This window comes from Geotrypetes seraphini, chromosome 6 (genome assembly GCF_902459505.1).
Source record: "Geotrypetes seraphini chromosome 6, aGeoSer1.1, whole genome shotgun sequence".
Taxonomy (NCBI): domain Eukaryota; kingdom Metazoa; phylum Chordata; class Amphibia; order Gymnophiona; family Dermophiidae; genus Geotrypetes; species Geotrypetes seraphini.
Window position 1 is genome coordinate 50,391,195 of NC_047089.1, and position 24,706 is coordinate 50,415,900.

The 24,706-nt window shown below is 46.8% G+C and overlaps 1 protein-coding gene across 1 annotated transcript in view; it reads right to left on the reverse strand.

The window, feature by feature from the left end:
* Positions 1–24,706, reverse strand: part of HSPH1 (heat shock protein family H (Hsp110) member 1) — a 161,714-nt gene that overhangs the window by 79,291 nt on the left and 57,717 nt on the right. The window contains exons 6-7 of the mRNA XM_033950106.1: positions 24,531–24,664; positions 2,928–3,172 (exon numbers count right to left, since the gene is read on the reverse strand). Coding sequence (XP_033805997.1) covers positions 2,928–3,172; positions 24,531–24,664 — 379 coding nt within the window. The remainder of the gene's footprint in view (positions 1–2,927; positions 3,173–24,530; positions 24,665–24,706) is intronic.

Genomic DNA, 24,706 nt, shown 5'->3' on the forward strand with positions numbered 1-24,706 from the left:
CATGTAACAGGTGTCATTCAGGGACAGCAGGCAGATATTCTCACATCTGGGTGATGTCACCAACGGAGCCCAGAACCGACTAAAGCTGCCCGATTTGATTCACCAATTCACTTCAGGTGAATAGATTCAAATCAATTCATTTTCAGGAAAAACCGAACTCACCGATTCGGGAGCCTCCTCACCACCAATCTATTCTGCGCAGGCCCACTTGGACCTGTCTCTCTACTGGAGCCCTTTCTTCTAGTGCAACTTTAAACTTCCTGTTTTGTGAAGCACAGGGTTGCATTGGAGGGAGGGACTTTGGCAGGGGGGAACGACTGAGTGGGCACAGTATCAGTGTGGGGCACAAAAGTAAAGCTTTCCCTCCCTCCCTCCTATTCCCCTGTGAGGGACCTCCCGATAGGGCCTCCCCCCCAGTGAGATCAGACATAGGCCTCCCAAAGCAGCAGCAGTGGTGGGCGGGAAGAGGCAGCAGCTCAGAACAGGCTACTCCTCACTGGCCACACTAAACATTTTTGTGAATACTCTGGGGGTTGATGCTAGCCCGAACGAAAGCACTTTATATTGGAGGTGGCATGTGCTCACTCAAAAGCAGAGATATTTTCTGTGGGCTGGGAGGATGGAAATGTGTGTAGGATTCTTTGAGATCCAGAGAGCAGAGCCAGTCATTTTTCTCCACAGGATTCCCAGAGAGACTAAGTATAAGTCCAGAATTGGACCTCCAATCTTTTTCAGTATTAGGAAATACTTGGAGTAGAACCCTTGGCCCTTCTCCTTTAAAGGTACTGTTCTCAACAGCATTGGAGTTGGAGAAGTGCTGAGAGCTCTTGGTGAGGAAGAGTGGTCTGATGGAAATTGAAAGGACTTTTGGGTTTGGAGGTGTTTTGTGCAGGTGAAGAGCGTAATCACTATCTGTAGGACCCAGGAGTCTGATGTAGAGTTGTGCGTCGACAGAATCCCACCCGTCCCAGCCAAAATCCCACCCATCCCCCCATAAAAGCTACCTGTCACCATAAAAATTACTTCAGAAAGTTTTGATTTTTTTTTAAGCCTTAGTTTATTTAAACCAACAATAAAATACAATCTTTTTTTTTTTTTTTTTTTTTTTTTTTTTAACACCCCTCTCCTTTTTTTAATACCCCTCCTCTCTATAAAAAAAATATTTTTAGTAATAATCCAAGAGTCACAAAGCAAGGGGTGCACCTAGGAAAAGGGAGCATCATAAACACTGCAGTGAGCAGCAGAACATTAATATACCCATTGTTAAACTGAAGCCAGATTAATACAGATTGATCCTGCAGTCAACGCTAAAAGAAAACAGTCCTTTTCAGATATACAGAACACAACCTCCCTACCCCTCACACTGGCCCACTTGCTTCCTTGTCACCATCACCACACTCTCCCTACCCCTGATCCTGTCACCATCATTTCTGTACCCCCTTATGCCTGTTCCTGTCACCTCTCCCTTCCCCTTCACTCCATCCAGCCTGCCACTTCACTCTCCCTACCTCTCTCTCTGCCCAAGGTGGACGGCTCTCACCTTGGCTGGCCTGTTTGGCACTTTATTCTCTAGCCACCTGACATCCCAAGCTCCATGTCACCATTGCCTCATTCTCCCTACCCTCATGATGGTGATCACCTGTCCCTTTTGCTAGTTCTCATATTACCCATACTGCCTACTTACTTGTCTTTGCTATCTTGTGCCCCCCCCCCCCCTCCCTGTCACCTCACTCTCTCCCTTCATGCTAGCTCTCACTCTTTCTTCTCCTCACCCTGGCCTGCCTGTCACTTCCCTCTCCCTTCCCCCTAGCTATTTCCCACAATCCCAAGCCCACCCCTGCCTAACCTGTAGGCCAAATTGACTCTCTTCTCTTTCCTCCCCCAGCTGTCACATGCATGCCAAGTCTCAGCACCCACCAAGCCTTTCCACCTTCCCCACCCCCACTAACCTGACCTCAGCAGCACCAGCCAGCTCCTGCCAAGTGGTTTGGCAGGGGGAGTAGGCCCTCTTCCCAGTCAGCCACCTCAGTGCCCAGGAGCTGCAGTCACCTTCACCACGGAAGCGGGGAGCCATGGAGGAAGAGGTGCAGGGTTCTGGCCTGGCCCGCCCCCCCCCCCCCCCCCCGAGGCCCTTCCCTTCCCCAGACCCAGTGCCCACACTTACCCCATGCAACTTTGGCCAGCTCAGGTGGGGGCAGGGCAGAAAGCAGCTGGGAGACAGAGAGCCATCCCACTCCTTGCTTGGGTGGCTGCACAAAGGCAACGGAAAGTGAAGCGCCGCAGCTCTCCAAAAGCAGCAACTCAGCCACTAGCTCTCCCTCCTCTGGAGCTCATCACTTAGGCAGTAAGCTCAGCACAGACACACATTGGTTCAGCTGCAGCACAATGGGCCAATCACAAACGACATTAGAACTCTGAGTTTGTTTGTGATTGGCCCGTTGTGCTGCAGCTGAATCAATGTGTGCCTTTGCTGAGCTTACTGCCTACCTGATGAGCTCCATGCCTACGTGACATGCTGCTGATTCATTGGGACTCGTAGCTCAGTGCAGCGCTGGACCGGAAATAAGGTAGGTCTCCAGTCAGGAAGATAGGAACCCCAGCTCCATCCCGTGGGACACCCGTGGGCCTTGAGGGGTCCCCATGGGAGTCCCGTTGATCTAGGGGGGAGATCCCCGTGTGATTCCTATGATCCCCGTTCCCATGTAGACCTCTAGTCTGATGTAATGAAGGTCCATCACCAATGGAAATGAGCGATATGACCTCCAACGGGAAGAATGCAGGACATTGGCTAGGCTCTCAAGTATGAAATCAAAAAGATGGTTGGGATTCTATTGAGGTTAGGATAGGGTCAAATGGCTCTGTAGATTTTTTACATTCATGCTGCATGATATTGAGCTCTAGACTTACAAAAAAAGATCACAACTCACCTATTCATTTTCCCAGACACATCAATATCATTCATGAAGCACTCTATGTTGAGTGGAAGGTCCATACTGTTACTGCTCATCAGTTTTTTTAGTTTTTCACATTCTTGATACAGGCGCAGGACTGCACGGATTTTGGCTTTCACATTCAGTTTGTACTTTGTTTTGAATTCTGCACAGAAATGTTCTACTAGCTTTTCATCAAAGTTTCTTCCTCCTAAGAAAGGATCAAAGGCTGTTCCCAACACCTAGGAAATATTTGATAAAGAACTTTCAACGAGTGGAAAATGTTATCACTTTTTAAATTGTGAAATTCACTCATTATATCATAGTCATATCCTGGGACTTAATTATCTTCTGAAGCACCCATAGAAGACAAATCTTGCTCTACACAGATAGACCCACAGATTACTGGATACTGGTATACCAGCTGAAAGGATATTGCTCGACAGGATTAAAGGAGAAAAAGTGTCTTTTGGGTTTATGTACAATGGAAGATCTAGAGGATTCAGTACGCCAAGTGTTCAATCCATTGCCATGAACTAGGACTTGCAGAAATCCACACATGTTTCTCACCATATTCTCCTCCTACCTCAGAGAGAGAGCCCCCTGCAGTTACATCAAAGAGCCAACCAACCTTACTGGAACAAGGCAATAATAAAACTGGGAGCGTGGGGGAATCTCCCCAGAAACATAAGAAAGGTCTGTACTGTTCTGCTCTGCAAGAAAAAAAGAACACAATTAATAAACAAGCAACACAGGCAAACACTTATGAACAACGCGGAACTAACCTGCTGTGTGGAATGAACACCCACTGGAAATCAGCCTTCAGTAAGATATGCACTCATAAGAAAGATGAATTGTTCCACAAGTCTGTCTGCTAGTTGGAAGATACTTTGGCCAGTAAGGAGAAAGAGAGGCATGCAATTCAGAGAAACTGAGCGTATATAGCGGGTGGGCCGTACTGAATTCTCCAGGGACTAACGGAAAGAAGATTGTTGAAGGTAAGAACCTAATCTTCCATTCTGTTACTTCCTTTCCGTATTTAGTACATAAGGTTACACTACCAAAGCGAAGGAAGCATCTAAGGAGTGAAAGAAGAACCTGCTCTCAAATACTGAGGTCCCAAAGCAGAAGCAGCACAAGCTGCCACATCCACTAGGGAGACTCTAGCAGTATGAAGGGAAGACTAAGTAGTCGTACTGCAAATTTCATCTGGATGAATTACTCAAAATTACGCCCATGACGCAGTGATATCTCTGGTCAAGTGGGCCTTGAGATAAACTAGCGGCTGCTTGCTGTAGGTGATGCAAGACAATGAAAGGCCATGCAAATCCAACAAGTAATAGAAGCCTTGGAAGCTGGCCTACCTCTTCGAGAATAGTAGTCAAGACAAAGGTGATCATAAAGTCTAAATTCATTAGTCTGCTTCAAATAGTGGAGTAAGGCTCTTCACATGCCCAATGTTTGTGTAAGAGCTGATTTTTCTGCACTGACCCTGTGGGGCAAAAAACAACAAGTAAATGAACCTCCTGGTTGACATGGAAAGCCAAAACCACTTTTGGCAGAAAGGAACAGTATGGAGAGAAACGGTTCCATACAAGAGTGAGCCTGGAGTTTCAAAATACACCGTGAAGAGACAATGGCTATGAGAAAGACAGACTTGATCGGCAGATTCAGAAGTGAAGCATCTTAGTGGCTCAAATGGGGCTTCCACGAGACCCCTCAAAACATTAAGATTCCACATAGGAAAAGGCATTCACAGGGGAGGCTGCAAACAAAGCGCCCCTCTGACAAAGACCAGCACCACTGTTGGAAAGACTTCCAGGAGAGTGTTTCTTGGAGAGCATTTCTTGGACTTTAAAGGCAAGAGTATCCCCTCCACGTCAAGGTTCAGCACTCAAAAGGCATACTGTGTTTCTTGGACTTTAAAAGGCAAGAGTATCCTCTCCACATCAAGGTTGAGCACTCAAGAGGCATACCGTAAGACTAAAGCACTATGGGTTCTCCATGGGAACCATGCCCTGACTGAACAGATTGCGATAGAAGGGAATATGAGTTTCTTGTCCCATTGAAAAGGACTTAGAGCTGCCTACCACAGATGAGGCCAGTCCAGAATTACCCAAGATCACCAAGCCCAGAAAAGACGCTATTCGGTGGATGACCCCCCCAACTGGAGGCCACGAAGGGAAGACGTAAAGGAGCTTGTGAGCCGGCCAGGTCTAAACCAATGCATCTAGGCCCAAGCTTCCGGGTTGCAATCTACAGCCGAAGAAGTGCTTGACTTTCGATTCTTGGTTGAAGCCATCAAGTCCATCTGAGGGCTGTCCCAGTGTCGTTCTATAAGTCGGAACACTCCTTAGGGAAGAGAGACCACTCTCCTGGGCCCAGGACTTGGTGACTGAGGAAGTCTGCTTGCACATTGTCTACTCTGGCCACTGTGCCATGGAGAGAGCCTGAAGGTGTGCTTCTGCCCAATGGAACAGCATTTGAGCCTCCTGGCGCCTCTCTGATGATCTACATACGCCATGGCCACTTTACGCCATGATCTACCCTTTACTTCACTAGTAATAACAACAGAGCTTCCATTGTGACCCCCTTCTTAATTCTTTTGCAAACCGCCTTATCCTTAACAACCCGTGAAATGTTTAAAAGATCTACTACTTACCTCTCTAGCTAATCAATAGTTCTCCCATTGTAACACCGTTTTTATTAATCTTTTGTAATCTGCCTTGAACCGCAAGGTAATGGCGGAATAGAAATCCCTAATGTAATGTAATGTAATGTGTTGTCAGATAATACTTGCACCGCTATTCCATCTAGGGTGCTTTGTTGAGGTTCCAAGCAAGACAAATGGCTTGAAGCTCCAAATGATTGATCAACCAACACCTCTGACAAGGAGTCCACTGTCCCTGTAAGGCTGACTTTGGTAATGAGTGATGCACTCCATGATTTGAAGAGGATTGCCCTGCTCAAAAGCCTCCCCCTGAATCCACCAGCACAGACTGCTAAGAGCTGGCACTGACCAGGGGAATGGCATCTAAAGGGGATGACACCGTGGGGGCCACCCATAGAACAAACCTCTGCAGAGTACACACGTGCTCTGGCCCAGGGTATTCCCTCCAGGGAGGCTGCCAGGGACCCCAACACCTGAAAGTAATGCCAGGTCGTGGAACTTGTAGCATAGGAGAGTCATGAAATGCTTCTGGAACTCCTGTTTGCATAGCTCGGGAAGAAATACCTGATCCTGTAGCGTGTCAAATTGAACACTTGGATATCCAAAGTTCTGTGACCATCAGCTGGCTCCTGAAGTCGGCAATCCAGCTCAAGCGCTGTAGCAGAGATATCATCCACTCCTGGGGGATGAACACCAAGCCCAAAAAGGGTGGCACACAACAAGCTTCCCTATAGGTTCACATGAAGCTTTCTTGTGAAACTGCAGTCCAACTCCGCAGAAACTGCTTTTCCTCCGCAAGAGGGTCTTCATGGCATCAAAAAATGAACTTTAATTGAAAAATAAGAAAAAGCAACAGCACAGATCAGAAGACTTCTGCACGTGGTTTGCTTCCAGAAATTGAAACTGTAGGGAGTTCTGTCTCTCAGAGATAAGAGGAGCACATGGAGAGAAAAATGTGTGGATTTCTGCAAGTCCTGGTTTGCAGCAATGGATTGAACACCTTGCATAACAGAATAGGAAGATAGTGCAGAAATAAAAATAAAAAGTTCTCAAACTGGGACAAATTGTTAGACAATAGTATCTTGGGCTAAGGCTCTCTTTATGGGATACAGTATGCTCTCACATGTAGGATTTATTCTGCAGAGCTCATAGATGTTTTGGGGATCTGCTCCAACAACAAAAGAAAATTTATACTTAAAATGGTTTAAAAATAATTTAAGGTTAATATCACTTGACATTGTCTATGTATGCTTTCTAGATCTACAATTTAAAATAGCAGTTACCTAATACTGGACATCTTGGGTTAAGGCACCTGAAGACAAATGCTGTGGTCTTGCACAAATGGTGAAATCTAAGCATGCCTATTAACTTTCTTTCCTTCAGTCTTGCCAAACTAGACTGGCATGAAGGATAAACAGTTTTAGCCAAAAACTCATCTGATGCTGAATACCGTATTTTTTGCTCCATAAGACGCACCTGACCATAAGACACACCCTAGATTTAGAGGAGGAAAACAAGAAAAATAACTTTCTGAACCAAATTCTCCCTGCCAGGCTAAACTAAACTAAACTAAACCTTAGGCTTATATACCACATCTTCTCTGTAACAGTAGGCTCTGCACCCAACCCCCACCCTCCTTGCCAAGCTCTGCACCCTGTCTCCCCTCCCTGCCCTGTCCCCCCTCTGGTGGTCTAGCAGCTGGCACGCAGGTAGGGACAGGACACAGGGCAGGCAGGCCAAGTGGCTGGCAGGCAGGTAGGGATAGGAGAGAAGGCAGGCAGTCCCCCCATGCCTCCCCCCAGGTAGGGACAAGGCAGGCAGCCCCCCAAGCCTCCCTCCAGGTAAGGACAGGGGACAAAGCAGCCTCCCAAGTAAGGACAGTACAGGCGGGCAGCCCCCCCCCCCAGCAGGCAGGCTCTAGCCTCTCCCTCCTCCTCCTCCTTCCCTATTTTTAATTTAGTAGGCCTAGAACCCCTTACCTTATTTTAATTCTGGCGCACTCCCTTACTGGATGTGGTTGCCTCTATTGTGCACCGCTCTGCCCTGGGAAGGGGCAGCGAGTTTCCAGCCATCACTGAACTGCCAGGCAACATTTTATAGTGACACAGAGAGTAAGAGGAATTGTCGGAGCATCTGTCCAGCAACAGTGACACCACATTTGTTCAGTAGGCATCCAAGAAACAGGGAAAGCAAAAAGTCCTCCATTCGTGCTGAATCAAAAAATTCAATATAACTTGTAGCTATGTGGTAGAACAGCATCTGGTGCCTACCAGCCTGATTTACTTCGGCTGAGCACACAGCATGCAATGATAAATGATCCAACGTGCAGGGGCCCTTGGAGAGCGCAGGGCCATGATGGATAGCAGACCTTTGGCATCCCACTGAAAAGATTTTCTAGTAACAGCGGGCTTACAAGGAAGCAGTTCCTTGGAGGGCCTCCCTTTGAGAAGATTACTCTGATTTTTAATGCCTAATTTCAATAACGTGAAAGCCAATGAGAGTGGGTTTGGCTTTTCCCGTGCCGCTTCCCTTTGCCTCCTCTTCTCCAGCAGCAGAGCGGCGCACAAGGCTGCCTGCCTGGTCCCGCGTTGCTTCCCGTGAAATTTCTTGCAGGAATCAGCAAGGGACCAGGCAGATAGCCTTGTGTGCCGCTCTGCCGCTAGAGAGGTAGCAGCGTCCAGTGAGGGAGGGCGCTAGAATTAAAATAAGGTAACCCGGGAGAGAGGGGGTTGGGTATTCGCTCCATAAGACGCACCCTTATTTCCAATCACTTTTGGGGGTGAAAAGTGCATCATATGGAGCGAAAAATACAGTACTTTAAACGCCATATTTAATAGCTTTGAAGGGACTGCCCTTAGAATAGTAGCTAAAAACTGAGTACATGTAAAATAGTGTTATATAGCAATTTTATCAGTTGAGACATGTCATTAGGCCAGCATATGAATGCTTATTGGTGAAAATCTGATTCAAATGAGACATCTGAGCAACTATGAGCAAATTTGTTTAGATCAAGATATAAACAGTTAAAGGAAATTGGTCTTTAGACTAAAAAAAAAAAATCAGTTCATGTTTAGTGATCATAAGACAGGATGAAAGGGCTAGGAGAGCATCCCAATCTATTTCACATTTCCTTTGATTTCATATTTGAAAGAAAGCTTATTTCAATGAGAGTCCTTATAGTAAAATGGCTCTACTCCAGATGTTTTGGTTTTCAAACTTACCCAAGAGAGCCTCTTCTTGAACATTAAAAGTAGAAGGTGGACCAAATTTAAATTCTTTCCTAAACCTTAACAAAAAGATATTAAGGCCTTCCAGTGACATCTTGTCTATGGCAGCAGAGCGGTCGAACTTCTACTCCTTGATGTGATAAAGCTGCAACAATTGCAGCATCACAAGCTAAACTAAGCGCCTCATTTCAATGTTTGTTGCTCAGACCCTTTTTTCATAGAGAGCAACAAAAAAAGATTGGCATTAGGAGAAAGGAGAGATTAGGTTTTTGGAATGGGAAAAAGGAGAAATTAGGTACCTAATAGGAAATTGGAAAAAGGAGAAATGAGGTTTTTATCTGCTAATTTTCTTTCTTTTAGTCCCTCCAGATCGGCGCAGAAACTGATGGATTATAATGCACCTCGACCAACAGGTGGAGACTAAGAAACTTTTGTCTATAGTATGTGGGCAGTGCAGTCCCAAGTACAATCAGTCTGACGAATAGCCAAGCAGAACTAAGAAACTAATAACGGAACTATAAACAGCAACATCACTCCCAGAAGAATAGCAACAGAGAAATACTGTTGGATATTGATTAGAACCAGAACCTTCAAAAACATCCCTATAGCTTGCCAGCTATGTCATGCGAACCAACGCCACTGTTCTTATAATCTCCCCTAACAATCCAGACACAAAGACACTGAAGAAAAAACCATACTCTTTCAGACCGGCACAGAAACTGATGGAATGTACCAAAGCAGTATCCATCATGGGTGGGACTTCCAAAGGGCAGCCACAAGAACACGCTCACTGAACGCACCTAAACATCCACATGGTAGTGGCACACAAAGGAATGGAGCAAAGACCAAACTGCAGCCTTAAAGATATCCACCAGAGGTACAAGAGTAGACTCAGCCCAAGAAACTGCCTGACCTCGAGTGGAATGAGCCTTGAGAAATTCTGGAACAGGCTACTTTTGAAAAAAGTACGCCAAAGCGATAGCCTTCTTGATCCAACACTCAATGGTAGCCTTGGAAGCACCGTCCCCTTTACAAGGACAAAAAGATGATCCAACTTCCGGAATTCCTGGGTCCTCTGTACATATGAGCGAAGGACCCTCTGGACATTCAATTTGCGCAACTGTCTCTATTCCAAAGAGCCCTCCCGACTACCCAAGACTGGGAGGACCACGGACTAGCTGAAAGGGCGAGACCGCCTTTGGTAGAAAGGAGGGAACCAGCCACAACACGACCCACTCCCTAGAGAATTCCAGGAAGTGAGGCTTACATGAAAAGGCCTGCACGCTAATGAGCTGTTTTTTGACTTGTTGCTCTCATTTGGCAGTTGTCGCTTTCTCTCTCAAATTAATTTTAACCCAATGACTATTTACTAATAAGTCTCTGCTCCTGAGGTTTGCAAGGGAAAATGGACGAGCGTGCAAAGTGATTTGTGCGGTTTTAGTAGTCAGTGCAACTTTCAGATAGGTGCTATACTTTGGGAAAATATGCTGCTTCCCTTTCACCATAAGGAGGTAATGTTTCAGAATGGGTGGGTGTACTAAACCCAGCACGTATTACATGCCTTGAACAAATGTTTGGTTGTTTTTTAGTCAATAGCGCATGGTCCGTCAATTAAGATTATTTTTGGACCAATGCAATCTGATCAAGATAGTCCATGATTACAAGAAGACTTGATTATTGTAATTCGCTGTTTCCAGGTATTACTTTAGGCATGAAGGATTGCATTTGGTCCAAAATACAGCCGTCCACATCATCCTTCTTCTCAAGTCATGTCATTGGTTTCCTGTTTCCGCATGTGAGGAAGGGAGGGGGAGAGGGAGAGAGATGGAAAAGAGAACAAATGCTGGACAAGGGGGGGGGAAGAACATGCAGGTCTTCAAAGGGAGTGGGGCCCTGGTGTAGAAGTACACGGAGGGATTCGAAGAGATGTGCTTATACCAGACTGGGGGGGATGGAGGGGGGGGGGAAAGACAATGGGATTTAGGGAGGGAAGGAACAAAAAGGGAGAGAAGTTGGACACAAAGGATGGTTTGGAGGGGAGTGGGGATAGAGATACTGGATAGGAGGGTAGTTGGGAAGAGAAAGGTAGAGCTGGTGGACCCTGGAGTGGTGGGGAAGGAGGGAGAGATGCTGGATGAAAGGGTAGTTGAGAAAAGGAGAGATGGTGGATCTGGGGATGGTGGTGGTCCATCGCTACAGCTGTGGGGATGGAGATGATAAAAATGGAAAGACCTCCAGGGGAGGGAAGGGAAACAGAAGGGGAGGACAGAGATGGAAGATGTATGATTAGCACAAAGAAGAAAGAAGGAGACCCTGGCAAGCGAGTTATCAGAAGACAACTAGAGCTTGGGATCAACATGATTTGAATAATGACCAGACAACTAAAGGTAGAAAAAATAATTTTATTTTCTGATTATAATATGTCAGATTTGAAATGTGTATCCTTCCAGAACTGGTGTTAGACTGCGAATGTGAGCTAGGATTTAACAGAGAGAGGAAAAGTCTTTTTTGTTTGTTTGTTTACACCTCAGCGCCAGTGTGGGAAGGAGAGGGCAAAGGGGGTGAAGAGGCTATAAAAGGGGTGGAAAGACTACAAAATAAACCCACCAGGATGTTTGAAAAACAAACAAACAAACAAACAAGCAACCATCCAATTGGGCAGGAAAATCGAATCGAACTCGAAAAATTGATTCAATAGACTGAATCAAATTCAGGCAGCACTAGTTCAGACACACGTCTCACAAAAGTAATGGCCACCAGGAAGAGGAAGACAGCCTTAAGAGTAAGGTCCTTTAACATGCAGGAACCCAGAGACTCAAAAGGAGGACGCACGAGCACAAAAAGAACCAGATTGAGATCCCAGGCTGGAACTGAAGGCTGCACTGAAAGTTGGAGTAAATTTGCCACTCTCAAAAATCGAACCACATCCAGAGAAGAGGCCAAACGCCAACCATGAAACAGACAAAGCTGCAAGCTGAACCCAGAGGGAGGATCAAGCAAAGCCCCTGAATAGGCCATCCTGCAAAAACTCCAAGATGTGAGGCAATGAAGCTCAAAGGGGAACCGCGCCACTCGCAGAACACCACTCCTCAAGGACATGCCAAATTTGCACATAAGCCCGAAAGGTGGAAAGTCTCTGAGAACCCAAGAGGGTAGAGATCACCTTATCTGAATAACCACTCTATCTAGGTGCTTCTTTTCAAAAGCCAAGTCGTAAAACAAAAGGGTTCTGGATTTAACATTGGAATGGGACCCCCAAGTCAGAAAGTCAGGCGAGAGGGATAGCAGAAGAAGATCTATCACAAGAAGACAAACAAGATCTGCATACCACTGGCGCCTGGGCCAATCCGGAGCCACCAGGATCACACAGCTTGCATGCCGAGCAATGCGAAGAAGGACTCTGCCCACCATTAGCCACTGGGGAAAAACATACAGAAGGCTGTCCTTCAGCCAAGGCTGCACCAGAGCTATCCCCTCCCCGGTGCATCTAAAGCAGTGGTTCCCAACCCTGTCCTGGAGGACCACCAGGCCAATTGGGTTTTCAGGCTAGCCCTAATGAATATGCATGGAGCAGATTTGCATGCCTGTCACTTCCATTATATGTAAATCTCTTTCATGCATATTTATTAGGGCTAGCCTGAAAACCCGATTGGCCTGGTGGTCCTCCAGGACAGGGTTGGGAACCACTGCTTTAGAGTATGTACCTTGAAAATCAATTGAGATGATTTTTGAATTTTCCTAAGTCTTCACTGATGCCCTTACCTCAAATAGATAACCCAGAGGGACGCGTACTTACTCCTCCCGGCTGCCTGTGTTGTCTAAGTTGGGCCATCCCCTCCCCGGTGCATCTTGGGATGCACCAGGGAGGGGCCTGAGGCTCTGATTGGCCCAAGTTGTATAAGGCCCCTCCTATGGATGCCCCATAGAAGGGGGCCTTAGGTGTCCAGGCCAATCAGAGCCAAAGGCCCCTCCTCAGTGCATCCCAAGATGCACCGGGGAGGGGATGGCCCATTTTAAACAACGCAGGCAGCTGGGAGGAGGGAGACCATGTCCCTCTGGGTTATCTATTTGAAGTAAAGGGGAGGGGGCGGCGGAGACAGGGGTCACTGGCCAGCGGGGAAGAGTGTGCATCTCTCCCGCTGCAGTGGGAGGGGGGTCAGGTGACGGCAGGGATTTTAGGGCAGCTGGAGAGTGTGGGCATCTCTCCCGCTGCAGGGGGAGGGGGCAGGGATTTTAAGGCAGCGGGAGAGTGTGGGGTGTTCGCTGCCACTGCTGCAGGGAAGGGGTGTTGTAATGCAGCAGAGAGAATGGGCATCTCTCCCACTGCATCACAACACAGGAGCTTTCTAGCAGTCTCTGACACTGACTGGCACCCCTGGACCAGTTGCTTATTTTTCGCTAAAAGCCGACGCCGTTTTTTGAAAATGGCTCAGCATTTTTTAAGAATCCACCGAAGTGCTCATTTCAATGTTGAAGAGCCCCATTTACATGTCAGTGTCAGAGACTGCTAGAAACCTCGCTAAAGACAGAGAAAATCCCTTTTGATAATCCGCCGCTAAACTACGTTACATGCTAAACTGCCGGAAAACAGTTTAGCGACGACGTTATGAGAATCTGGGCCTTGGTGTCTCCCTACTTGTTGACATATGCCACAGCTTATGGCATTCTTCGAGAAAACTCTGACCACTTTGCCTTCCAGGGTTTTCTCTAATGTTTGTAGTGATAGACGAATGGCTCACAGTTCTAATCTGTTGATGGACTATTTCCTCTGAAAGGACAACCAACATCCCTGTACTGGATGACCTTCACAATGACCCCCCCCCCCCAGCCTTAAAGATTGGCATCTGTCATCAGGATCACCCAAGAGGATATACAGAGAGGCAAGGCACCACCCTCTATAGTTGCTACCATCAACCCCAGCATCTGAAGATAGTGCCAAGCTGTAGGAGCCAATTGAACCAGGATCTCATATCTGGCGTCTTAGCTTCAGCTTGTATGGATCTAACAGAAAAACACAGCCTAACATCATATTGACGTAGATCCCCAAGTATTCTAGGGATTGTGTCTGCTTTATGTTTCTTCTGAAAATTGATGATCCAACCCAGGTCATGAAAACATAGAAATAGACGGCAGATAAGGGCCACGGCCCATCTAGTCTGCCCACCCCAATGACCCTCCCCTACCTGTCACTGTGACTAGATCCCACATGCCTATCCCATTTGGCCTTAAAATCAGGCACGCTGCATTTGTATAATTTTCACCACAGCTTTCTCAATTAGTCTTGGTCAACGCTCTGATTAGCCAATCATCCCAAGTATGGATATACCTGGATCCCTTAAAGGTGTGAGATGCTGTTTCCAGACTGAAAGGAAGCATTGAGCACTGGGAATGTCCCTCCAGCACAGGGAATCTACTACCACTACTTATCACTGAAAGGCGTACACAGGCTGTACATTTTGACATTTAATAGACTGTCCCTGCTCAGAAGAGCTTACAATTTAACTTGGATAGACAGACATGACATAGAGAGTTTGGGATGCAGAACCCAAGATGAGAGAAGTTAGGAGTCAAAAGCATTCTCAAAAACGTGGCCTTTTAACTGGGCCTTGAACACTGCCCGAGACAGAACCCACCGTAGGGATTTGAGCGGCTTATTCCAAACATATGGTGCAGCAAGGCAGAAGGAACGGAGTCTGGATTTGGCACTTGAAGGGAAGGGCAGATAGGAGGGATTTACCAGCTGAACGGAGCTCACCAAGAGGGAGGAGGGGGCAAGGGATCATAGGGGAATATAAGTGAAGAGAGATAGTGAGGGGCAGCAAGAGGAGTTTGAATTGTATTTGGAAATGGATGGGAAGCCAATGAACTAACACGAGAATAGCGGCTCTCTCGGAATATAAGTCGTGCAGCCAAATTCTGGATGGATTGGAGAGGAGCGAGATGGCTAAACGGAAGGCCTGAGAGTAACGAGTTGCAGCAATCTAAGCACAAGGTGATGAGGGCGTGGATAAGTGTTTTGGTAGTGTGCTCAGAGAGGAAGGGTTGGATTTTGGTAATATTATAGAGGAAGAAGTGGCTGGTTTTAGCGATATGTTATATCTGGGAGGAGCTTCCAGTGAGCCAGAAATATGGGAATAGGCAAATAAACTTCTATCAGATTCAGCAAGGCAAGAAATTTCCCCTGAGCCACCAAAACTATGACCAAATGCAGTCGCCATCCAGAATCGGGGCACTTTTAGTGCTGCATTAATAGACTTCAGATCCAGGATTGACAATCCAGTCGTCTGAGTTTTTCTTGGGCACTATAAAATATAGAGTATCTGGTCAAGCCTAATTCCTCGGTTGGTACAGGTTCTATGAAATGAATATCCAAGAGCCGTTTCACCACTGCTTGGACCCAGACCGCTTTCTCTGGCCGTTCCTGCCAAAGTGTACAAAAAAGTCCTTCAGAGGACGAAAGAATTTGAGCTTGAAGTCCTCTCAAATGATGCCCACCATCTAATGGTCTAAGCCAGGGGTAGGCAATTCTGGTACTCGAGAGCCACAGGCAGGTCAGGTTTTCTGGCTATCCACAATAAATATGCACGAGATAGATTTGCATCTAAAAGAGGCAGCGCATGCAAATCTCTCATACATATTCATTGTGGATATCCTGAAAACTTGACCTGTCTGTGGTTCTCGAGGACCGGAAATGCCTATCTCTGGTCTAAGCAAATCCTCACCCAGGCCTCTCAGTTTAAGCCAACATCCTCCCCTCCTATCTTTGGGAGTTTCAGCACCTAGCCTGGCTTCACTGGGACTTCTTAGTGGCTGCTGCAAGATGGGCAAAAAAGTATCATGTGGTCTGCTGTCTAGCAAAGACTTAAAGGCCAAATGGCCAATCTAGTCTGCCCATCTGCAGTAACAATTAGCTCTCTCTCTCCAAGAGATCCCACGTGCCTATCCCAGGTCCTCTTGAATTCACACACAGTCTGTGTCTCCACCACCTCTTTCAGGAGACCATTCCACGCATCTACCACCCTTTCTGTAAAAAAACTATTTCCTTAGATTACTCTGGAGCCCATCATCTCTTAACTTCATCCTATGCCCTCTCATTCCAGAGCTTCCTTTCAAATGAAAGAGACTCAACTCATGTGCATTTACATTATGTAGGTATTTAAATATCTCTATCGTACTGTCACCTTGAGCGATTCACAAATGGAAGATTAGATTAGATATCTCCCCTCTCCTGCCTTTCCTCCAAAGTATACAGATTGGAATCTTTAGTCTGTCCCCATACACCTTAGGAAGAAGATCACGCACCATTTTAGTAGCCTTCCTCTGGACAGACTCCATCCTTTTTATATATTTTTGAAGGTGCAGCCTCCAGAATTGTACACAATATTCTTAATGAGGTCTCAGAGTTTTATATAGGGGCATCAATACCTCCTTTATTCTACTGGCCATACCTCTCCCTATGCAACCTAGCATCCTTCTAGCTTTCACTGTCACCTTTTCAACCTGTTTGGCCATCTTATGATCATCACATACAATCACACCCAAGTCAAGTTTCAAGTTCAAGTTTATTAGGATTTTATATACCGCCTATCAAGGTTATCTAAGCGGTTTTTTACAATCAGGTACTCAAGCATTTTCTCTCTCTGTCCCGGTGGGCTCACAATCTATCTAACGTACCTGTCGAGCAGTGGGCCCTTGCCTGTCTTTGGTCGCCAGGATGGAGTTGTGTCGGCTGCTGTAGATGCAGATGGCTGCCAGGATAAAGTTGTGTTGGCGGTAAAGTGGCAAAGTGCTGTGGAGGGTGATGGTGACAGTCAGCTTGTCGAGAGGATGGCGCATCGGAGTGAGCTCAGAGGCTGCGCTTCGGGAGAGAGGACACCCCTTGAGATTAGCTGACAAAGTTGGTAGGCTCTGCAACAACTGAAGACATCACACAACCAGAGATCCCGAAGAATCAGCCATGCTGGAGGTAGCTGTCCATTGGGCCCTGTGGCATTTGCTTTTCTTCCCATTTCTCTTTTTCTTTTCTTTCATTATGATTTTAACTCTCTGTAGCATGTTATTGATTTTAGCGTGTATATCTCTGTTCCTGAAAACTTTGTGTATGTATCTTTGTAACCCGTTCTGGGCTCCTGGGGAGGACAGGCTATAAAAATGGACAAATAAATAAAATTCTTCACCCCTAAACTGTACAGTTCCCTTGGGGTTTTGCAGCCCAAATGCATGACCTAGCATTAAATTTTAGTTGCCAAATTTTAGACCATTCTTCAAGCTTCGCCAGGTCTTTCTTCATGTTATTCATACCATCCAGAGTGTCTACTCCATTGCAGATTTTGGTATCATCTGCAAAGAGGCAAATCTCACTCGATGGCCCTTCAGCAATATGGTTTATAAAAATGTTAAAAAGAGCAGGCCCAAGAACAGAACCTTGAGGTACACCACTGATAACATTCCTCCCAGCTACAAACTTCTGACAGAAGAGTCTGTGTCTTCTCCCAGGCAGAGATGCCCCAGTAAAACTGGGAACCTCTGAAGCACCAAGAAGCTTCAAATTCAGGATTAAAAAAACTGAAATCAAAGCAGGTAAGACACAAATTCGCATGTAGAAGGTAAAAATTGAGGAGTAATATAGCATAACCCAGTGGATACAAGAAGCGGAGATGAAAATTTATAAAGCACAGTTACTTACCTAACAGGTGTTATCCAGGGACAGCAGGCAGATATTCTTGACTGATGGGTGACGGCACCGACGGAGCCCCGGTACGGACACTTTTAGAGTGATTGCACTCTAAGAACTTGGAAAGTTCTAGAGACCGCACCGCGCATGCGCGAGTGCCTTCCCGCCCGACCCCGACGCGCGGTCCCTCAGTTAAGATAAGCCAGCTAAGAAGCCAACCCGGGGAGGTGGGTGGGACGCAAGAATATCTGCCTGCTGTCCCTGGATAACACCTGTTACGGTAAGTAACTGTGCTTTATCCCAGGACAAGCAGGCAGCATATTCTTGACTGATGGGTGACCTCCAAGCTAACAAAAAGAGGGATGGAGGGAAGGTTGGCCATTAGGAAAACAAATTTTGCAAAACAGATTGGCCGAAATGTCCATCCCGTCTGGAGAAAGCATCCAGACAATAATGAGATGTAAAAGTATGGACTGAGGACCACGTAGCAGCTTTGCAGATTTCCTCAATGGGCGTGGAACGGAGGAAAGCTACAGATGCTGCCATAGCTCTAATTCTATGTGCCGTGACAGAACCTTCCAGTGTCAGTCCGGACTGAGCATAGCAGAATGAAATGCACGCAGCAAGCCAATTAGATAGCGTACGCTTAGAAACAGGACGTCCCAATTTATTCTGATCAAAGGACAAAAAGAGTTGGGGAGATGATCTGTGGGGCTTAGTACGGTCTAAATAGTAAGCTAAAGCCCGCTTACAGTCCAAAGTATGAAGAGCCTGTTCCCCGGAATGGGAGTGAGGTTTAGGGAAAAAAACAGGTAGTACAATAGATTGGTTGAGATGGAACTCAGAAACAACCTTAGGGAGAAACTTTGGATGTGTACGTAGAACCACCTTGTCGTGATGAAAAACAGTGAAAGGTGGATCAGAAACTAGTGCATGGAGCTCACTGACCCTCCTGGCAGAGGTGAGAGCAATAAGAAAAAGTACCTTCCAAGTGAGAAACTTGAAAGAGGTAGTAGCCAAGGGTTCAAATGGAGGCTTCATCAAGGCGGAGAGAACCACGTTCAGATCCCAGATCACCGGAGGTGCTTTGAGAGGTGGTTTCAGATTGAAAAGACCTCGCATGAATCTGGAGACCAGGGGATGAGCTGAAAGGAGTTTCCCCTGGACCGGCTCATGAAAGGCCGTAATGGCACTGAGATGAACTCTGATGGAAGTAGACTTGAGACCAGAAGTAGACAGAGAAAGCAGATAATCCAATAGAGGTTCCACTGCAAGAGACTTGGGGTCATGATGATGTAGGAGACACCAAGAAGAAAACCTCGTCCACTTTTGATGGTAACATTGTAGAGTGGCTGGTTTCCTGGAGGCGTCCAGGATGGAGCGAACAGGTTGAGATAGCAAAAGATCAGTTGAAGTCAGCCCGAGAGATACCAAGCTGTCAGGTATAGAGACTGCAGGTTGGGATGGAGGAGGGTTTCCTGATCCTGTGTAAGCAGAGATGGAAACAGTGGAAGTAGAAATGGATCCCTGGAACTGAGTTGAAGTAGAAGGGAGAACCAATGTTGTCTGGGCCACCGTGGAGCAATCAGGATCATGGTGGCCCGATCCCTCTTTAGTTTGAACAAGGTCCGAAGCATGAGAGGCAGAGGAGGGAAAGCATAAAGGAACAGATTGGACCAATCCAGAAGAAACGCATCCGCTGCCAGACGGTGAGGAGAGTAAAGTCTGGAGCAGAATTGGGGCAACTGATGATTGTGAGGAGCTGCAAAAAGGTCCACCTGAGGAGTGCCCCATTGTGCAAAGATGGACTGTAGAGTCGATGGGTCGAGAGTCCATTCGTGGGGTTGGAGAACTCTGCTGAGCTTGTCCGCTAAGAAGTTCTGTTCTCCCTGAATATAAATCGCTTTCAGGAATAAGCGGCGCGAGGATGCCCAAGACCAGATTCTCTGGGCTTCCTGGCATAAGAGGCGAGAGTACATAAGAGGCGAGAGTATGTAGTACATAGCCACCTGGTTGTCTGTGCAAATTAGAAGGACTTGAGGAAATAGAAGGTGTTGGAAGGCCTTGAGGGCATAGAACATTGCCCTGAGTTCCAGGAAATTGATGTGATGCTTCTTTTCCTGAGGAGTCCAAAGGCCCTGAGTTTGGAACTCGTTCAGATGGGCCCCCCATGCATAAGGGGAGGCGTCGGTGGTGATGACCAGATGATGAGGAGGCAGATGGAACAGAAGGCCCCTGGAGAGATTTGAGGATATCAACCACCATTGCAGAGACTGACGAAGAGACGATGTCACAGATATGTGTCGTGAGGAAGAGTCTGTCGCTTGAGACCACTGGAGAGCTAGGGTCCATTGAGGAGTGCGCAGATGAAGCCGTGCCAGGGGTGTGACATGAACTGTGGAGGCCATGTGACCCAAGAGAATCATCATCTGCTTTGCAGAAATGGAGTGCTGGGACAGCACCTGCTGACAGAGCGATTGGAGGTTGTGAAGACGGTTGTCCGGCAAGAAGGCTCTCATCTGGACCGTGTCCAGTACCGCTCCAATGAATTGAAGTCTCCGCGTAGGAAGAAGGTGAGACTTGGGTATATTGATTTCGAACCCCAGTAGTTGTAGAAAAAAGATGGTCTGGTTGGTGGCCAGAAGAACAGTCTGAGATGAAATGGCCTTGATTAACCAATCGTCCAGGTAGGGAAAAACCTGAAGGTGGTGGGAGCGCAGAAATGCTGCCACCACTACCAGACATTTTGTGAACACTCTTGGAGAGGAGGCAAGACCGAAGGGGAGCACTCTGTATTGGTAATGACAGTGATTGATCATGAAGCGAAGGTACTGTCTGGAGGCCGGATGAATTGGAATGTGAGTGTAGGCCTCTTTGAGATCGAGAGAGCATAGCCAGTCGTTGTGATCGAGGAGAGGATAAAGCGTAGCTAGAGATAGCATCTTGAATTTTTCTTTGACCAAACATTTGTTGAGATCTCGCAGATCTAGAATTGGTCTGAGGTCTCCTGTTTTCTTGGGGACTAGAAAATACCGGGAGTAGAATCCTTGCCCTCTTTGGTCCAGAGGAACTTCCTCTATGGCGTTCAGAAGCAGGAGGGACTGAACCTCCTGACAAAGGAGGGCAGATTGAGGAGTGTGCAAAGCAGACTCTTTTGGTAGACTTTGGCCCGGAAGGGTGTGAAAGTTGAGAGAGTAGCCGTGGCGGATGATGTTGAGGACCCACTGGTCCGAAGTGATAACTTCCCACCGGCTGAGAAAGAAAGACAGTCGTCCTCCTATCGGTTGAGGGAGGAGAGGAGATGGTTGAACGCTGGCTATGCCCTCGAGGATCAAGTCAAAAGGGCTGAGTCGATTTTTGTGGAGGAGGCTGCTTAGCTGGTTGTTGCTGCTGAGGCCTAGGTGTTTGCCGCTGCTGTTGACGCTGCCTCCTAGGTTGCTGAGTGGAAGGCTGCAAGGGGCGAGCCACAAAACGCCGCTGATAGGCCGTTTGCTGTCTGAATGGCCGTGAAGGTGGAGGTTTCTTCTTGGTCTTAAGAAGGGTATCCCAGCGGGTTTCATGAGCCGAGAGCTTCTGGGTCGTTGAGTCCATAGAATCTCCGAACAGCTCATCCCCTAAACATAGGGCATTAGCCAACCGGTCTTGATGATTAACATCAAGCTCAGAGACTCTGAGCCAAGCCAAACGGCGCATGGCTACAGACATGGCTGTTGCTCTAGAGGTAAGCTCAAAAGTGTCATATATAGACCTTACCATGAATTTTCTGAGCTGGAAAAGAGCTGAAGAGCACTGATGAAAAGCCTCACGATTCCCCACAGGAAGGTACTGCTCAAAGGAAGCCATGGTGGTAAGGAGATGCTTTAAATAAAACGAAAAATGAAAAGCATAGTTACCAGAACGATTAGCAAGCATCGCATTCTGGTAAAGTCGCTTACCGAATTTGTCCATGGCTTTACCCTCTCTGCCAGGAGGGACAGAGGCATAGACACTAGCTCCCAAGGACTTCTTGAGGGTGGATTCTACAAGAAGAGACTCATGAGAGAGCTGTGGTTTATCGAAACCAGGAATAGGGATTACTTTATAAAGGGAATCCAATTTGCGAGGAGCTCCCGGGACAGTAAGAGGAGTCTCCAGATTCTTGTAAAAGGTCTCCCTCAGGATGTCATGTAAAGGGAGTTTCAAAAATTCCTTTGGAGGCTGGTCAAAATCAAGAGCGTCCAGAAAAGCTTTGGACTTTTTAGACTCAGCCTCCAAAGGAATGGAAAGAGATTCACACATATCTCTTAAAAAAGAAGAGAAAGAGGTGGAATCAGGCTTGGAGGAAGTGTCCTGAAGTACAGGCTCGTCTTCCTCTGACAAACATTCTCCTTCTGACAGAAAAGGTTCTTCAGAATCGCCCCACAGATCAGGGTCTTGAATATGGGGACCACGGGCCCGAGACTCCGGGGTGGACGGGTCCAGGTGTCGGGACTTGTGTACCGACTTACCCGACCTCATCGACGCGGTACCGGGAGATGTTATCGGTTGCACCGGAGCCGAAGTCTGTACCGATTGGTGAAGAGACTTGGGCTCCGGTGCGAGGACAGGCATCGATACCGATGAGGCCGAGTGTACCGGTACCGAAGGAGTGGATGGGGACAATATAGACTGTTCCACAATCGGTACCGGTTGCCCAGTGAAGACCGGCACCGGAGGGCTCGGTGTCAGGAGAGCTGGAAGGAGTTGTTTAAGCTGGTCCCTCAGCTGCACCTGCAAGATGGCCGCAATGCGATCATCGAGGGAGGGCACCGGTACCGCTTTTTTCTTCTGCGGTACCTGCGGTGCCGCTCTACGCCCCGGAGATGAGGAGCCCGATGTCGAGGGACTCACCTCAATAGGAGCGGAGCGCTTCCGCTGGCGTCTCACGGTCGGCAGGACTGGACTCTCTGCACTGGAGACCGGAGGACGTTCCAGCGGGGAAGGCTTCTTAGCCGGCTTACCTGGATGTTGCGACGCCGACGCGGTATCGCGTGGCGTCGATGAGGTGGGTGCTGACGAAACAGGTACCGAAACCGGTGCCGAAGACACGGGGTCGGACATGTCGGTGCCGAAAAGCAGTCTCTGTTGGATTTCTCGATTTTTGAGAGTCCGCTTTTTCAAAGTGGCACAGCGGGTGCAGGTGGCGGCCTGATGTTCCGGACCCAGACACTGAAGGCACCGGTTGTGTGGGTCTGTAAGTGAAATGGGCCGTGCACACCGCTGGCACTTCTTGAACCCGGGCTGGGGGGGCATGAACGGAAAAACGGCTTCTGCCAAATCGAAGGCCGAGGCCTCGATGATGGCAGTAGGCCCCGCCGGGTCAAATCAAGAAAACTCGACAAAAAAATAAGATTTTTTTTTTTTTTTTTTTTACAAAAGAAAGAAAAAAGTAAGGGCAGAAAAAACCCGAAAAAGTTTACGCGAGCGGGAAGGCGAATGAAAAATACTTTCAACAGCCGTTGAAAATGCGACTTCTTAGCTCCGCGGAAACTAAGAAACTGAGGGACCGCGCGTCGGGGTCGGGCGGGAAGGCACTCGCGCATGCGCGGTGCGGTCTCTAGAACTTTCCAAGTTCTTAGAGTGCAATCACTCTAAAAGTGTCCGTACCGGGGCTCCGTCGGTGCCGTCACCCATCAGTCAAGAATATGCTGCCTGCTTGTCCTGGGATAATTCCTTCAACACAACTAAGAGGTGAATAACCCACTGGTACAAGACTCGTATGCCTTTTGCACTAGAAATTTCCTGCACTGAATTTTCCTCTTGGGGGATTCTTTTCTATCATTGTATTCTCCTGTTTTTATGTATCACCTGCACTGTTTATGTTGAAAAATAAAATAGTTTATAAAAATATTAACATTGAAGACAGCATGGAGATCCTCCAAACTATAAAGGCTACAAATGAAGTTACAGCACAACATAGGAGGTAGAGATGAAAAATGTGCTCAGAACATTTGAAGATTATTTCAATTCCGACACCAAAATAGGTTCCAGAAAGGAACTGGTGTGGCAAGTCACTTGGTAAGGCAAAGGTTTACAAAGCTATCATACTGGTCTAGCACAAACTTCCTCCGTGCAGCACTAGTAACTGCATCTTTATTAGGACTTTGAGCATAACATTTGAAGTGCTCACACTGTTTCAAAATCCACATGTACTTTTAACTCAAGGCCTTTATGTTTCAAGAGAGAAAAATTACACGTATTTAAACTCTGATTTTGCACATGTATCTTGTTACTTCTCAGAGATAAAAAGTGAGCAGACTCCTAAAGAACCTACACACCCATTACCCTGTCTCCCAGGCTCTATCATCAGCCCACTGGCTACCTATAGCCAAACGCTGCATTTTTAAGGACTTTATGTTAGTATAAAAGACCTTTAAAAAACATGGCACCTGGCTACATGTCAACCAAGCTTCTCCACACATACCGAACAGGCCACTCCGCTCCCAGGAGGGAGCACATCTCCAGATACCCCTGGTCATGCCCTCCATCTATATGCTCTCTATCTACAGAACACCAGGCGATGATCCTACTCCCATTTCATATTGGAATCAACTACCCCAACAAATCAGATCCCTTGAAGGGCTCCTGAACTTTAGAAAAGCAATAAAAAAAAAATAATAATAATAATAATAATAATTAAAAAAAAGCTTACCTCGTCACCTAAATCCCCTTGCCTAATGCCATATGGGTAAAAAAAGAAATGTATACGAAATGTATATGGAACTAGACCCTCTGTTTAGGTAAATTTAGGATGAACACAATGTTTGACTGTATATTATGTATGTTAAATTGTAACCCATTCTGAGCTCATTGAGGAGAACGGGATAGAAAACTCACTCACTAAAATAAAATAAAATTCAAGAAAAGATGATTTATATTAGGTAAAATGCTTTGAAAAATGCCCTCTATTATGGTATTACAGCCAAGGAGATTACATATCAATGCCCTGAGGAATGATAAAGCACATTCACACCCACAATACCTATAATGCACACAAACTACCACCATACCTTTAGTTTCGCCTTGTTAAAAGCACAGGCCGACACTTGAAAAGCTGAATGTCCCATATCAACAAAAACCACTATACGTGGCTTCTCTTCAAGTGCTGGAAGGTCTTGTTTATAAATCCCAAAGTTCAAAGCAACTGGAAAAAAAAAGGTATTTGAAAATTAAAGCCATGTGTTCA